The following is a 14,275-nucleotide window of genomic DNA, read 5'->3' as shown; positions in this document are numbered from 1 at the left end:
AAATGCCTATATATTGCCAATAGTATTCTATTATTTTCACGTAACTATACAAACTCCTTTTTTTGCTATATGCTTGTCCCAATCTCTTTTCAAGTAAAGGAGTACAAGACAAATTCCTAAAAAGAGAGAAACAAAGTATATGTTATTAGTTTCTACATGCATGGTATCTTTTAAAATGTCGTTTTTAATATTGAATATATCTCATCAAAAATAAAGTCTAGATATAAAGTAGTTGAGGGATTAATATCCATATAACAAACAAGATTTATATAGAAGAAACGTAAATAGAACGAATTCTAAGATAAAAATATATATACTCTTAAAAAGGTCGTTTGATTTGTTGTTGTGGAAAAAAAAAGAAAAAAGAAAATGTAGTTCGTTAACTAGGAACTTAAGTATAATAAGTAACATTTTTTTGTCTTCAAGTAATATAATTCTATTTTAGATCAAATACTAAAAATGTATTCATTTGTATACGTAGAGAGGCGTGTGCAGTACCCACTATACCCACCCAAATATGTGTACATTAAAAGCTTTATAAATATAGTTCCTCACACAAAGCATAACCTTACTTCTCCTTCTTTCTCTCTTTCTCTCCCTTAACACACACACAACACACAAACACAAGCTTATTATATACTATCTTGATGGCTGGAGGAGAGAAAAGAAAAGGACTTAGCAAATCTTGTGCCCTTCTCATAGTGATTGCTGGAATAGAGAGGTATGCATTCAAAGGAGTTGCATCAAACTTAGTGACATATCTAACTGATGTGGTGAAGATGAGCAATTCAAGAGCAGCCACGACTGTCAACACTTGGAGTGGCTTCACTTTCATGTTGCCTCTCTTCTCTGCCCCTTTCGCAGATTCTTGTGGAGACAGATTCTTCACCATCCTCGCTTCTTCTTCTCTCTACTTTGTGGTAATTAATACTCTATATGCCAACGTTTTACTAGAAACCAACATTAAACATGTTCATATATATATGATCTCCTAATCAAATAATCCATTTCCTTGTCTCTAACACCTTCTCCTCTTATTTTCTCTATTCCCTTATATTTAGCGGTTAAAAAAAAAATAGGTTACCCTTGTTTTTAAGAATTTCCTTTTTGATAAAAATTTTTAGAGCAATTCGAAACAAATCAACCCAAGTTTTCAACGAGTCTTTCTGACTCATGTCCTAGAATTAGAGTAGAAAGTTATTTTTCTCGAATTTGTTTGTTTATAATGTGCTCATTGATCATGTGACGGCCTCTTCTTTGTGCACTTTTATGAGGTCTATTTGCTTGAAAAATGGAACCTGTAGGACATTAATCAAAACGTTTATTGAAATGGTTCGGTACTATGCATGTGAACATTTCAATGGATTTACGTAATAAAAAATTAAAACCAGCTTTCTCGCCGACTGTTTTCTAAACTTCCCTTTTAGAGTATGAGACGTTAATGGAATTGAGCACATATATGGTTGGTAAAGTTTGGTTCCATAATATGATATTGGGGATCTTATCAGAAAAATAGCTAAGCCTAGTGTATAAGCAACTACAATAATGGAACTCGAATCATTCCTCACTAATCTTTAATCATTTATTCTCCATTAGTAAATCTTATACTATTTGCATATTTATTAAATAATGAAGGAAAAAATCATTACTGTAATCTGTAACGATTTTTGTTATTTTGATTGTATTTAGTATTACCATATAAAGATGGGATCTACAGAATGTTATTTTAAATTCATATTTTTGTTACTTATGTAAGTTACTAATTTTGGGCTTTTTGTTGGGTATTAAAAACAGGGCCTAGTAGGACTGACATTTACGGCATATGCTAGGTCACGTTCCACTAGTAAAACCGTTTCTCTCTACTTCCTCTACACTTCACTTAGCCTCGTCGCTCTTGGTCTTGGCGTCTTAAATCCATCTCTTCAAGCCTTTGGTGCTGACCAGCTCGACCACGACCTTGACCACGAGCCATCCTCAGAGGACAAAGAAGTCAAATCAAACTGCAAGACTCAGTTTTTCCAATGGTGGTACTTTGGTGTCTGCGCCGGTAGTCTTCTAGGAGTCACCGTAATGGCTTACATCCAAGACACGTTTGGTTGGGTTCTCGGTTTTGCAATCCCAACCGGTTCCATGTTGTTGTTGATCTTCTTGTTCTTGTGTGGCTGCGGGATTTATGTCTATGCTGATCCAGCAGGTCAAGACCTCAAAGCTAAACCGTTTCAAAGGATATTACACATTGTCAAAGAAAAAGTATGGGGAAAAAATAAAATCACTCTTGTTAACAACCACGATTTGAATGCCATGGAGCTCGAGTAAGTCATGCATATCTTTTTTTTTTTTTACGATTATGGTAAGATGAATAGCTCTAAGTTTATTGCTCTTGTTTTCTATATATAGGCTGCAAGATCAGAAGCCTTTATGTAACTGTAGCAACACTGAAGCTAACACTACTACTACCAAGAGCTCACATGATGAGAAAAGCTGCAAAAGCGGTTTCTCAGGGCTTGGAACCGCCAAGTTATTGCTTCGGCTTTTACCTATATGGACGATGCTTCTAATGTTTGCAGTCATATTCCAACAACCCGCCACCTTTTTCACAAAGCAAGGTATGACTATGAAGAGAAACATAGGACCAAACTTCAAAATCCCACCCGCAACACTACAAAGCACAATTACTTTATCCATAATCCTTCTTATGCCCTTATACGACAAAGTCTTGATCCCGATCGCCAAGAAACTAGCGAAGAACGAAAAGGGCATTTCTGTTATGGAAAGAATGGGGATTGGGATGTTTCTATCCATCATTGCCATTGTTATCGCGGCGTTAGTCGAAAGAAAAAGACTTAGTATAAGCAAAATGATGAAGACTTCGCCGGATCCGGATCCCATGAGCATATTGTGGCTTCTACCTCAATACATTCTATTGGGAATCTCGGACATTTTCACAGTTGTTGGAATGCAAGAGTTCTTCTACAGCGAGGTTCCTGTTAGCATGAGGACAATGGGATTTGCTTTGTACACGAGCGTTTTCGGCGTGGGGAGCTTTGTGAGTGCTGCGTTGATTTCGGTTATCGAGAGTTACACGAGCTCAAGAGGTGGAAAACATAACTGGTTTGCAGATGATATGTCGGAAGCTCGACTTGATAACTATTATTGGCTTTTGGCTTTCACTAGTGCTATTAGCTTCTTGATGTATATTATTATTTGCAAGCATTTCAAGAGTAGAAGTGATGATGATCAATGTGATGAAAACTGTTAATAAACTAAAGAAAGAGCTCTTTTCCAAAACTAGTTTACGATCAAATAAGTAACACCATTATACTTAAACGAAGTAAAAGAAAAATCAATGTTTTAGGTGTACAACAAGAGTGTTGTTGGTTGCTCTGTTTTAATACTCTGTTTTGCTTTGAAAAGGACAATTGTTTTATTCAACTACTAAACCCAAACACATAAAAAGCCTATTTAATTAAAAGGCTGGACTGATACAATTTTGACCCATCTATGCCTTGCTTCCAACAAGTAAAGTGTAAAACTTAGGGTTTAAGACGACAAAAAAAAAAACAAAAACAAATTAGGGTTTCATAAACAAAGAGCCACCAGAAGAAGGACAAAGACGCAGAACAATCGACGAGACACTAAAGTGATGATGACCACTGACACAGTTTCTCCTCACTTGCTGTTCGAGATCCTCTTGAGTTTGCCTGTGAAGTCCGTGACAAGATTCGTTAGCGTATCAAAGCTATTTGCAAATTGCAACTATCATACGTAGTCAAGATTTCATAAGATCGTTCTCGTTACGATCTTCGAAGCAGAAACAACAACGTCTTCTATTAGCTTTCAGTGGAGTAGATAAAGAGAAAGGACATGAGAATTGGGTCTTCAGCTCCTCATCATCAGAGGGATCATCATCACTCACCAGTTATTCTATCTCTTACGGCTTTCCCTCACTCACCTGAACTTCGTTACACTCGACCTAGGGTTTCTTAAGTTTTGTCTATGGTGAAGAACAAGTCATAAGTAATCAAATACAGAAGAAGGGTTCTCAAAAGGTTCTTTGGATACAATCCTGTTGATGGCCAACATAAAGTACTGTGCGTGACCTAACCAATGATACCGGTACTCGAGTTACAGCTAGTGATCAATGTCAAGTGCTTACACTGGAATTATCTCATCAAAACTCCTAGACAAAAATCGAGTGTAGCATTCCTCATCGACCTCAGTCTGAAGGTCTTTGTACCAATGGGTCACATGGGCAAAAAAAGCTCAGTGAGATTTGACGTGAGATCTGAAACTTTTGATTTTCTCACCAAACTACTTGTGGAGGTTCGAAACTCTCTTTAAAGTAAAAAGATATTTTATCGAGTCTTAAGTATTTTATGTTAAGTTTGAAGTGGTCAAGTCGTAGGGTTGTGTCTTCCGTTGTTAACGGAGTAGTTGAATAAGTTGCAGGTTTTTTAGGAGGTAGTGCTAAGTTGTTAGTCTACTATATATTCCTTTTCCTGTAACTCCTTTGATTAATACGAATCATTCAGTTTTTCTTGGTTCTGAGAGCTTTCTTATTTACAAAGATAACAAAGTGGTATCAGAGCCATTGATACTAACCTGAGAGAAAATGAGTGATAAGGACGCAATGGTGTTACCAAAGTTTGATGGAGATTACGAGCATTGGGCAATGCTCATGGAGAACCTGATCAAATCCAAGATGTGGTGGGATCTGATTGAAACTGGGATACCTAGTCAAGAGAGAGGAACGGTTCTGTCAGGAGCACAGAGAGCCGAGCTGCAGGAGAGGATAGCAGAGAATACAGTCACCGATCACAAGGTGAAGAACTACGTCTTCGCCTCAATTGACAAGACGATCCTAAAATCAATTCTCAAGAAGGATACATCGAAGGAGCTGTGGGACTCGATGAAGAAAAAATACCAAGGAAACGATAGGGTGCAGAGTGCACAACTTCAGAGATTAAGGAGGTCCTTCGAAGTTCTTGAGATGAGCTCTGGAGAAACAATCGAAGACTTCTTCTCAAGAGTGATGGAGGTAGCTAATGACATGCGCAACCTTGGAGAAGATATGCCTGATTCCAAGATTGTCGAGAAGATCCTCAGAACGTTAGCTGAAAAATTCACATACATAGTATGTGCAATTGAGGAGTCCAAAGACATCCAAAGTATGACCGTCGATGGTCTGCAGAGTTCTTTGAGAGTTCATGAGCAAAACATGGTCAGGCATGATGGAGAGGAGAAAGCTCTAAAGGTTGAAGGACAATGGAGATTTAGTAATGTCAGAGGCCGGGGAGGATATCCATCTAGAGGAAGAGGAAGAAGTGGATATCAAGGAAGAGGTCGTGGCAATACTAGTAAGGATCATGTGGAGTGCTTCAAATGTCACAAGATGGGGCACTACAAGTCAGAGTGTCCAGAGTGGAACAAAGAAGCAAATTATGTAGAGCTAGAGGAAGATCTACTGTTGATGGCACAGTTAGAAGAAATGAAGACTGAGGAAGAGCAAGTTTGGTTTCTCGACTCGGGTTGTAGCAATCACATGTGTGGTTCAAGGGAGTGGTTCATCGAGCTGGATGAAACCTTTAAGAGAACAGTGAAGCTGGGAGATGACAGAAAGATGTTTGTAGACGGAAAGGGGAAGCTGCAACTTGAAATCAATGGAAGGATTCAAGTAATCTCCGACGTCTATCTTGTGCCTGGATTGAAGAATAATCTCCTCAGTGTGGGGCAGTTGCAAGAGAAAGGGCTAAGAGTTATAATTGAAGATGGAGAATGTGAAGTGTGGCACAAAGGGGAGAAAAGGTTGATAATGCACTCAACCATGTCAAAAAACAAGATGTTCATAAGACTGGCCATTGTTAGAGAAGCTAAGAGAGAAGAAGAGAGTCAGTGTCTACAAGTGATGGAGAAGACAAATGACTTGTGGCACAGGAGGTATGGTCATCTTAACAAGGGAAGTTTGAGGATCCTAGTAGAGAGAGACATGGTATTTGGAATACCAAAGCTGAGTGAGAAAGCAGAAGGATATGTTTGTGATGTTTGCATGAGAGGGAAGCAAAACAGAGAAAGCATTCCAAAGAAGAGTGTGTGGAGATCAACTCGGGGGCTCCAGCTGGTTCACACGGACATATGCGGACCAATCACTCCATCATCTGAAAGTGGAAAAAGGTACATCATCAATTTCATAGATGATTACAGTAGAAAGTGTTGGACTTACTTCCTAATAGAGAAATCAAAGGCGTTTAGAGTGTTTAAAGAGTTTAAGGTTGCAATAGAAAGAGAATTGGGACAATTGTTGGTGTGTCTACGCTCTGACAGGGGAGGAGAGTTTAATTCCAAGGAGTTTGATGAGTATTGCAAGGAATTTGGCATCAAACGTCAACTCACAGCCGCCTATACGCCTCAATAGAACGGAATTGCAGAGAGGAAAAACAGAACAATCATGAACATGACTAGATGTATGATGCTCGAAACAAGTGTTCCAAGACGGTTTGGCCTGAAGCGGTTCAATATGTTGTATATATATTGAACAGGAGTCCATCAAAAGCTTTAAACAAGGTCACACCGGAGGAGAAGTGGAGCAACCTGAAACCGTCAGTAACACATCTCAGAGTGTTTGGAAGCATTGCATATGCACTTGTACCATACGGAAGAAGAATTAAACTTGACGAGAAGAGCATCAAGTGTGTGTTTTTCGGAGTTAGCAAGGAGTCAAAGGCGTATCAGTTATACAATCCAGCAACAAAAAAGATAGTGATAAGTAGAGATGTCCAGTTTGATGAAAATAGCAGCTGGAACTGGGAAGAAAAGCAAGAGGATAAAGAGCTCCAATGGGATTATTCAGATGCTGATTCTGCAGAAAAACAAACAGTCGCAGAAGAAGAAACTGTTGTCGAGGAGGAAGCTCAACCCAGTTCAGAAACTCAAACTAATGTTGAAGAAAGAGAAGCTCATGTTCCTGTGAGAGAAGGATCCAAGAGAACGATAAAGAAACCAGTGTGGTTCAAGGACTTTGACACCAGAGATGCAGGATTTCTAGTAGAAGAAAATGAAAGAGAAATCTGTGCTATGTTCATAGCAATAGAAGATCCTACGTCATTTGATGAAGCAGAACAAGAGGAAGTTTGGAGAGTAGCAATGGAGAAGGAGATCACTTCTATTGAAGAAAATAACACTTGGGAGCTGGTTGATTTGCTTGAAGGAGCAAAAAAGATTGGTGTAAAGTGGGTGTTCAAAACAAAGCTCAATGAGAATGGTGAAGTCGACAAATTCAAGGCAAGGTTGGTGGCAAAGGGATATCATCAAAAAGAGGGAGTAGATTTTCATGAAGTTTTTGCACCAGTTGCTAGGTGGGATATCATAAGAGTGATCTTAGGAGTGGCAGCTGAAAAAGGTTGGTTCGTTTACCAATTGGATGTCAAGAGCTCATTCTTACACGGTGAATTGTTGGAGGAAGTCTTTGTGGAGCAACCAAGAGGGTTTGAGGTCAGAAATGAAGAAGAAAAGGTATACCGATTGAGAAAAGCATTGTATGGTTTGAAACAAGCTCCAAGAGCTTGGTACAGTCGCATTGAAGGATATTTTCTGCGAGAAGGCTTTGAGAAGTGTTACTGTGAGCACACATTATTCGTAAAGAAGGAAGAGGGACGCTACTTGGTGGTAAGTCTCTATGTTGATGATCTCATCTACACTGGAAGCTCAACAGAGATGCTAGAAGAGTTTAAAGTCTCCATGATGAGTGAGTTTGCTATGACTGATCTGGGCAAGATGAAATACTTTCTGGGAGTGGAGGTTGTTCAGGATGAGAAAGGAATCTTCATAAGTCAAAGGAAATATGCAGAAGAAACTCTGAAGAAGTATGGTATGGAGGAGTGTAATGCTGTTAAAAATCCAATGGTACCGGGTAACAGGCTGACAAGAGAAGGATCTGGAGAAGAAGTGAATCCAACAACATTTAAGCAACTCGTTGGGATTCTGAGGTACCTAACTGTTACTAGGCCTGATTTAATTTATTATGTGAATTTGGTCAGTAGATATATGGAGAGACCAAATGAACAGCATATGGCGGCAGCAAAGAGGATCTTGAGGTATATTCAAGGAACTCGAGAGTTTGGAATTCAGTACAAGTATGGAGGTGAGCAGAAACTAGTCGGATATGTAGACAGTGACTATGCAGGGGATACTGATGATTACAAGAGCACTTCAGGATATGTTTTTATGTTGGGTGGAGGTGCAGTTTCGTGGGTCTCAAAGAAGCAGCCAATTGTCACTCTATCTACGACTGAAGCAGAGTTTGTGTCTACAGCATATGGAACTTGTCAAGCAGTGTGGCTCAGGAACATTATGGCGGAGATTGGGTTTGAGCAGAAGGAATGTACTATTATGTTTTGTGATAACAGCTCTGCAATCAAGTTGTCCAAGAATCTGGTATTACATGGGAGAAGCAAGCACATTCATGTTAGGTTCCATTACTTAAGAGAATTGGTGAATGATGGAGTGATTCAGCTCAACTACTGCAGTACACACGATAAGATATCTGACATAATGACAAAGGCGGTGAAGCTCGAAGTGTTTGAGAAACTCAGAAACAGGATGGGTGTTGGCACAAAGGATGTTTAAACTGAAAGGAGACTTTCAGTTTAGGGGAGGAAATGAAATAAAAAGATGTTTTATCGAGTCTTAAGTATTTTATGTTAAGTTTGAAGTGGTCAAGTCGTAGGGTTGTGTCTTCCATTGTTAACGGAGTAGTTGAATAAGTTGCAGGTTTTTTAGGAGGTAGTGCTAAGTTGTTAGTCTACTATATATTCCTTTTCCTGTAACTCCTTTGATTAATACGAGTCATTCAGTTTTTCTTGGTTCTGAGAGCTTTCTTATTTGCAAAGATAACACTCTTGAATCTTCAAACTTGATCAGCTACATAGGGAAGGTAGCCTTAGCCACTCGAAGGTCGTACTATTCATTTAATCTGTGGGTCTTGGAGGATTTCAAGAAACAGCAATGGCTCCAGGTACATTTATCTGTTAATCCTTCTACAACTAAATGGTATCGTCCTTTAGACCTTAGAGGCATTACTCACACGGATCGATTTATAGATCATTCACGATCGTAACACGAATAATGTTAAAATTGTTGAGATTGATGTAAACTCATGAGTTTGTAGGATTTTCTGCGGTAGGTTGTTTTATAGATTATGTTGAGAGTGGTATGCTTTGTTTATACTACTCTTACCAAGAACACATCAATCACCTTTATTTTATTTCGCTTTTGTCACTTTCACAATGACATATCAGCAAAACTCTGCTTTTTTTTTCTTTCAACTTTTGCTTTTGCTTTTTTATAATCATGTTGCCCTTTTTTTTGTAAACGGGAAGAAATTGGTAACGAAATTTCCAAGAAATTATTACTATACTCTCGTTGTAAATGAACTACTAACTATTTCCATTAGAGTGGCTGGCCATAACTCTCATACTTCCATGTGTTCATAAACTCGGTGAAGAGTGAAGGTGCAGAATTAAAGCCTTTGATCACTTTGTACTCTCTCCACCACTTCATGAAACTGCTGTCCTCCAAGAATATCTCCGGCGAAACCTCACGTTTTTCGATCATCCCCCACACGTATGCCTCAAACCTCTCGAGTTTTCCGGTTAATACCGCTCTCTCCTCACTTGTCATCATCCCCACTTGTGTCGCTAGCTGATTGGTAACAATCAACGATTCCTCAACTTCAGCCCAAAAGCAAGAATCAAACGTTAAAAGATCACTCAAATCTCTCTTTTTACACCTAACCGTTTTAATATTTTCTGCCTCAAACCATTTCTCGAGCATAACATAGTGGCGTGACCTTCCTAAGGTTCGGTAGCCTTTACGACCGTCGAGGTAATATTCAGCAATGTCGAGCGGTTCGATCATTCGTCTGTAGTTGTTCCCCGCAAAGAGACACCGTGTCTTGAGAATCGATTTTTCACTCTGAGGCATCTTCTCGACTTCTTCAACCATTTTTATCCAGAACTCATTCAACTCTTTCTTCCTCTTCTCAAGATCTATATCAACAGTTGAAACCACTCTAGCCTTGTACCGATCGTAGTAACCAATCTTGTTCATCTTGCTCATCTTTTTGTACCACTCTATATGCATCAGTGATATCTTCATGTCGTTTAGTTTCTTAAGCTGATCAAAACGCAGCTTCTTCCTAATTCCACGTTCCTCCATTCGATCAATAACATCATCGATCATCAGTCTCGAATCCGTCATTAAGGACTGGTCCAGACGCTCTAGGATTCCACCGTAGTCTCTCCAGTCTACTCGACCATCCGTGTTATCACCTACCAGCAACTCCAAGACCGCCTCAGGGTCCTCGAAGCAAATACATTTGGAATCAAAACAGATCAAGAACGTTCCAAAAGGCTTGAACAAATCGGCCTGGATAGCCTGAGTTAGTCCAGCCTCAGCCACATGAAGGAAACATGCATTCCTCAGGGAATTCTCAAGAATCTGTTGAAGAGAAGCGTCTCCGATTAAAGGCGAGCCGAAAGTGATGCATAAAGGGCGTTTTAGCTTTGGATCGATATTTTCAAGAAGCCACAACGTAAAGAGAGATGCCACAGATCCTCCTAAAGCAGCTCCAGTGATGATCACCGGTTACTCAAGCTTGAGCAACCCCAGCAACTGCACAACACATATACTATAACTTTTTCGAGATTCTGTTTTCTCATGGATGTCTGAAAAAAGTCATGGTAATTTCTATAAATGTCTATGCACAAACTATATTAAGAAATTGCAAGACATATATGTTTATGGAAAACACACTAACTTTCAAGATTCTTAATTTGTCTTAACATTTTTCATAAAGTTGTTAGAAACCCAAAACAATACTAAACAAATTCTGAAGAGAGAGAGAGAGAGAGTACCACAAAAACTATTGAGTGGAAGTTAAAAAAAAAAAAGAAGTTACCTTAGATTTGAGTTCAGGGAGATTTCGATAAAAGGCAGAAGCAAAAAGCTCAAAGGAAGTTGTGTAAACAGAGAAGGAGGAGATCTTCTCGGAGCAGACGTAATGAAACGGGTTGTTTTCATATTCTGAGCCAGAAAGACGAGTAAGACCATAGCTGTTTCTGCGAATCGGTGGCGCCCCAAAGACTACAAATGTGGATTTGCCTTCTGTGTAAAACTTGACACCTAGACCTGAATCTTGATTCGAATAGGGTGATTCATGTATATGGGAGATCTTACTCCATGAGCTTTGTAAGAGACCGGACCTCAACACAAGCTTCCCAAGCTCGAAACCCTTTCTATAACCAGGAAAGCTTTTTTTTTTTAGTCAATGTCCAGAAAAAGAAAAAAAAAAACAAGATTTTCAAGAAAACTGTTGAGCTGTGCAAAGAGAGTTGAGAAGAAGAAAAAAACAAAAGAGCAAACAGAGAAAAAAAAAATGTAAAGGACAACAAAAAAACAAAGAAAATGATTTAGGACAAGAAGTTGAGCAAAGGAAAGATGAAAAGAGTAATCGTTAGTACTTACAATGAAGAAGAATCCATAGCATGAGCTGGAACAGATCTGTGGAGAAGCCAAAAGACTTGTTTGGACGAGTTATATCGATCTATTCGAATTTTTTTGTATACAAATAACTGTCTAGTATTTGATTTAACTAATTATAATACTGAAATTGAGACAAATATATAAATGTCAGAAAATGAGAGAGTCCATCTACTTATTTTGACAATACTTATTATTTACATGATAATTAAATAAAAAATGTATTTTTTAAAAAGTCAAATCAAACAGTAAACGATTCCTCTTTGTTTCTTTGCCACGAAGACATGTAAAAGCGAAGACCAGTTCAGCATATGATTCCGATATTTTTTAGTTGAAAACAAGTGTGAATACGAAACACAGTTGCATTTTTTCTTTCTTTCTTTCTTTCTCCTTTTTGGTTTTGATTTGTGTTTCGAAACAAAGAAGTAAAACCTCGTCAACGATTTGTGTTTCGTGTCGGCTCAACCTTACGTAGAAATATTAGTAAAAGAATAAAATACTCATAAGTTTATTTTAAACCAATTTTAGTCTTTACCAAAATAGTACCAAACAAGCCCCGAACATATATATGCATGACAGGCTCGAATAAGGCCCAAATAAGATCTGCAACTAGCTAGAACTTTACCCAACTATGATATTATGCATAAAGGTTCTCAGTTCTCATCTCCTCCAATCAGATTTAATCTTGTAGTTTCATATTCCCCATACAAGAATTTTCTAGTCCGTAGAAATGCCTAAAAAAAACTAACCTTTTCGAATATAATTATATGATTTTTCAAACTTTATTTATCCCTATTTTATAAGTGTAATACAAAACAAATTTCAGAAAATCCTTAATTCAAAGAAAATAGTTTATTCTTGATATATATATTCTACATTCCGTAAACAAACATCGAACTCAACATTAAAAAAACAAAAATAAACGCATTACAAACTTATAATAAAAAAACCTCATCGATTTTAATTATTGCCTTTCACATTGACGACCATATCGCGTCATGTATTAAAAACCTTCAAGGACATTTGGGTTTGCCGCCATGTGTCTTCATATTGGCGTAACAAGATCCACACTTCTCTTTATTACCGTACGTACCAGGGGGCACGCAGTTGCAGCGGTAGCAGCACGTGACGCACGCTCTCATGCATACGTTCTTCCTCGAGTGTTGCCCACACCTCGTCCCACATAAAGGCACGCAATCTAGACCGTCCAATATTAGTTCAGCGATACATCTATAATCTAATCAACGGGCTATATATCATTACAATACTTTAAAATAAACAAATGATTTACCTATACGAGTTCTTACGGGAGGTGGTGTCGGAGGTTTGACCGGTGGTGTCGGTGGTTGGACCGGTGGGGTTGTTGTGGGAGGTTTAACCGGTGGCGTTGGGGGTTTGTACGTTGGTGGTTGGACCGGCGGTGGTTTAACCGGTGACGTCGTGGGTGGTTTAACCGGTGGAGTTGGCGGTTTGTACGTAGGAGGTTGGACCGACGGTGGTTTAACTGGTGGCGTTGGGGGTTTGTACGTGGGTGGTTGTACCGGCGGTGGTTTAACTAGTGGCGTTGGGGGTTTGTACGTAGGTGGTACAACCGGCGGTGATTTGATCGGAGGAGTTAAAACCGGAGGTTTCGTTGGTGTAACCGGAGTGGTGGGAGGTTTGACGGGGGGTTTTGTAGTTGGTGGTTTTATAGGAGTAGTCGGCAGTGTAGGTGGTTTGAACGATGGCGTCGGAGGTTTGATAGCCGGGATTGGCGATGGAGGAGTTGGCGTTGGTAAAGAAACCTACAAAATTACAAACATATATATAACAAAATTAACTTCATTCACGATGGTTAATTAATAGTTTAGTTAAACCGATAAATAAAAACGTAGTTATACCTTGGATTCCTCATTCGAAGCAGCAAAAACAACCTGCTCGGTGATTAATCAAAATACTTAATTAGTTGCAATGTCAACAAAAAACGTAATACACATACTAGTACTTAGTATTTCGTAGTCTTTAACACTAGACAGAATTGAAAAGAGTACTATACACTTTATGTTCAAAAGTAAAGAGTAACTTACATTGGTAAAGACATGGAGAAAGATAAAGACCCAAAGAAGTGAGAGAGCCATTTTTGTGGGAGATGAGAAAAGTGGTGAAGTCACACTATGAAGACCAATGGCCTTTTCTGCTATAAATAGAAGTTCCTTATTTTATTTAAATTATCAATATTATCCATAATAAATATTTATTTAAATGCGTGGTAAGTAATTTTAGGTCCAGAGCAGTTATTATATATGCATGCCAGCTTTGAATCCTTCACTACTACATCATAATTTCTCAGAGCTCGAGGAACAAAAATATCAGATTCCCAAAATGGATTACTATAGTATATCATCAACTTGGAATACTTTATATGAAAATTGATACATGAAAATTGCCATTTTATTCGTACATCATCAACTTGGAATACTTTATCAGTAAAATAATTAAAATTTTAACTCTATGGACATTTTGGTGATATGTTTGAGTGAGTACCCCGAGAAACTAGTGGATGACATATTGACATTAATAATCTTAACTTATTAAAAATAAACTACTGTATATAGCATTCGATTTGCCCATAAGGCTGTGTCCCTTATATCTATATTTCATATAAAAAGAGACCCTTCACTTCATTTCGATTATTGCACCAGTAAGAGAAGGATTTGTCGTTTATGGAGATTTGCTTTGATAAAACGACATGGCCTACGAT

At 38.4% G+C, this 14,275-nt stretch overlaps 3 protein-coding genes across 4 annotated transcripts; 1 reads left to right on the top strand and 2 right to left on the bottom strand.

Moving 5' to 3' along the window:
• The first annotated feature begins 339 nt into the window (after nucleotides 1–339).
• Nucleotides 340–3,288, top strand: LOC104735511 (protein NRT1/ PTR FAMILY 5.8). Its single transcript, XM_010455320.3, has 3 exons — nucleotides 340–920; nucleotides 1,795–2,312; nucleotides 2,398–3,288. Exons 1-3 carry the CDS (start codon nucleotides 648–650, stop codon nucleotides 3,257–3,259), a joined length of 1,653 nt encoding a protein of 550 aa, XP_010453622.2. The 5' UTR covers nucleotides 340–647; the 3' UTR covers nucleotides 3,260–3,288.
• Nucleotides 3,289–9,235: 5,947 nt separating this feature from the next.
• Nucleotides 9,236–11,988, bottom strand: LOC104735510 (senescence-associated carboxylesterase 101). Of its 2 annotated transcripts, none has more exons than XM_010455319.2 (3): nucleotides 11,521–11,988; nucleotides 10,955–11,291; nucleotides 9,236–10,668 (listed from the first exon to the last, which is right to left on the bottom strand). In XM_010455319.2, exon 3 carries the CDS (start codon nucleotides 10,252–10,254, stop codon nucleotides 9,445–9,447), a length of 810 nt encoding a protein of 269 aa, XP_010453621.2. In that variant the 5' UTR covers nucleotides 10,255–10,668; nucleotides 10,955–11,291; nucleotides 11,521–11,988; the 3' UTR covers nucleotides 9,236–9,444. The 2 variants fall into 2 exon arrangements, with proteins under 2 accessions (XP_010453621.2, XP_087336286.1); XM_087480160.1 differs by having other exon boundaries at nucleotides 9,236–10,721; nucleotides 11,521–11,653.
• A 380-nt stretch (nucleotides 11,989–12,368) lies between these two features.
• LOC104735509 (gibberellin-regulated protein 14) lies at nucleotides 12,369–13,780 on the bottom strand. The gene is made up of 4 exons (XM_010455318.2): nucleotides 13,602–13,780; nucleotides 13,416–13,448; nucleotides 12,827–13,319; nucleotides 12,369–12,733 (listed from the first exon to the last, which is right to left on the bottom strand). Exons 1-4 carry the CDS (start codon nucleotides 13,650–13,652, stop codon nucleotides 12,549–12,551), a joined length of 762 nt encoding a protein of 253 aa, XP_010453620.1. The 5' UTR covers nucleotides 13,653–13,780; the 3' UTR covers nucleotides 12,369–12,548.
• Between the last annotated feature and the right edge of the window lie 495 nt (nucleotides 13,781–14,275).

This window comes from Camelina sativa, chromosome 13 (genome assembly GCF_030686135.1).
Source record: "Camelina sativa cultivar CO46 ecotype springtype chromosome 13, ASM3068613v1".
In the NCBI taxonomy this organism is placed as follows: Eukaryota; Viridiplantae; Streptophyta; class Magnoliopsida; order Brassicales; family Brassicaceae; genus Camelina; species Camelina sativa.
The sequence above is the reverse complement of the archived record's forward strand: the minus strand, read 5'-3'. Positions and strand labels throughout refer to the sequence as shown.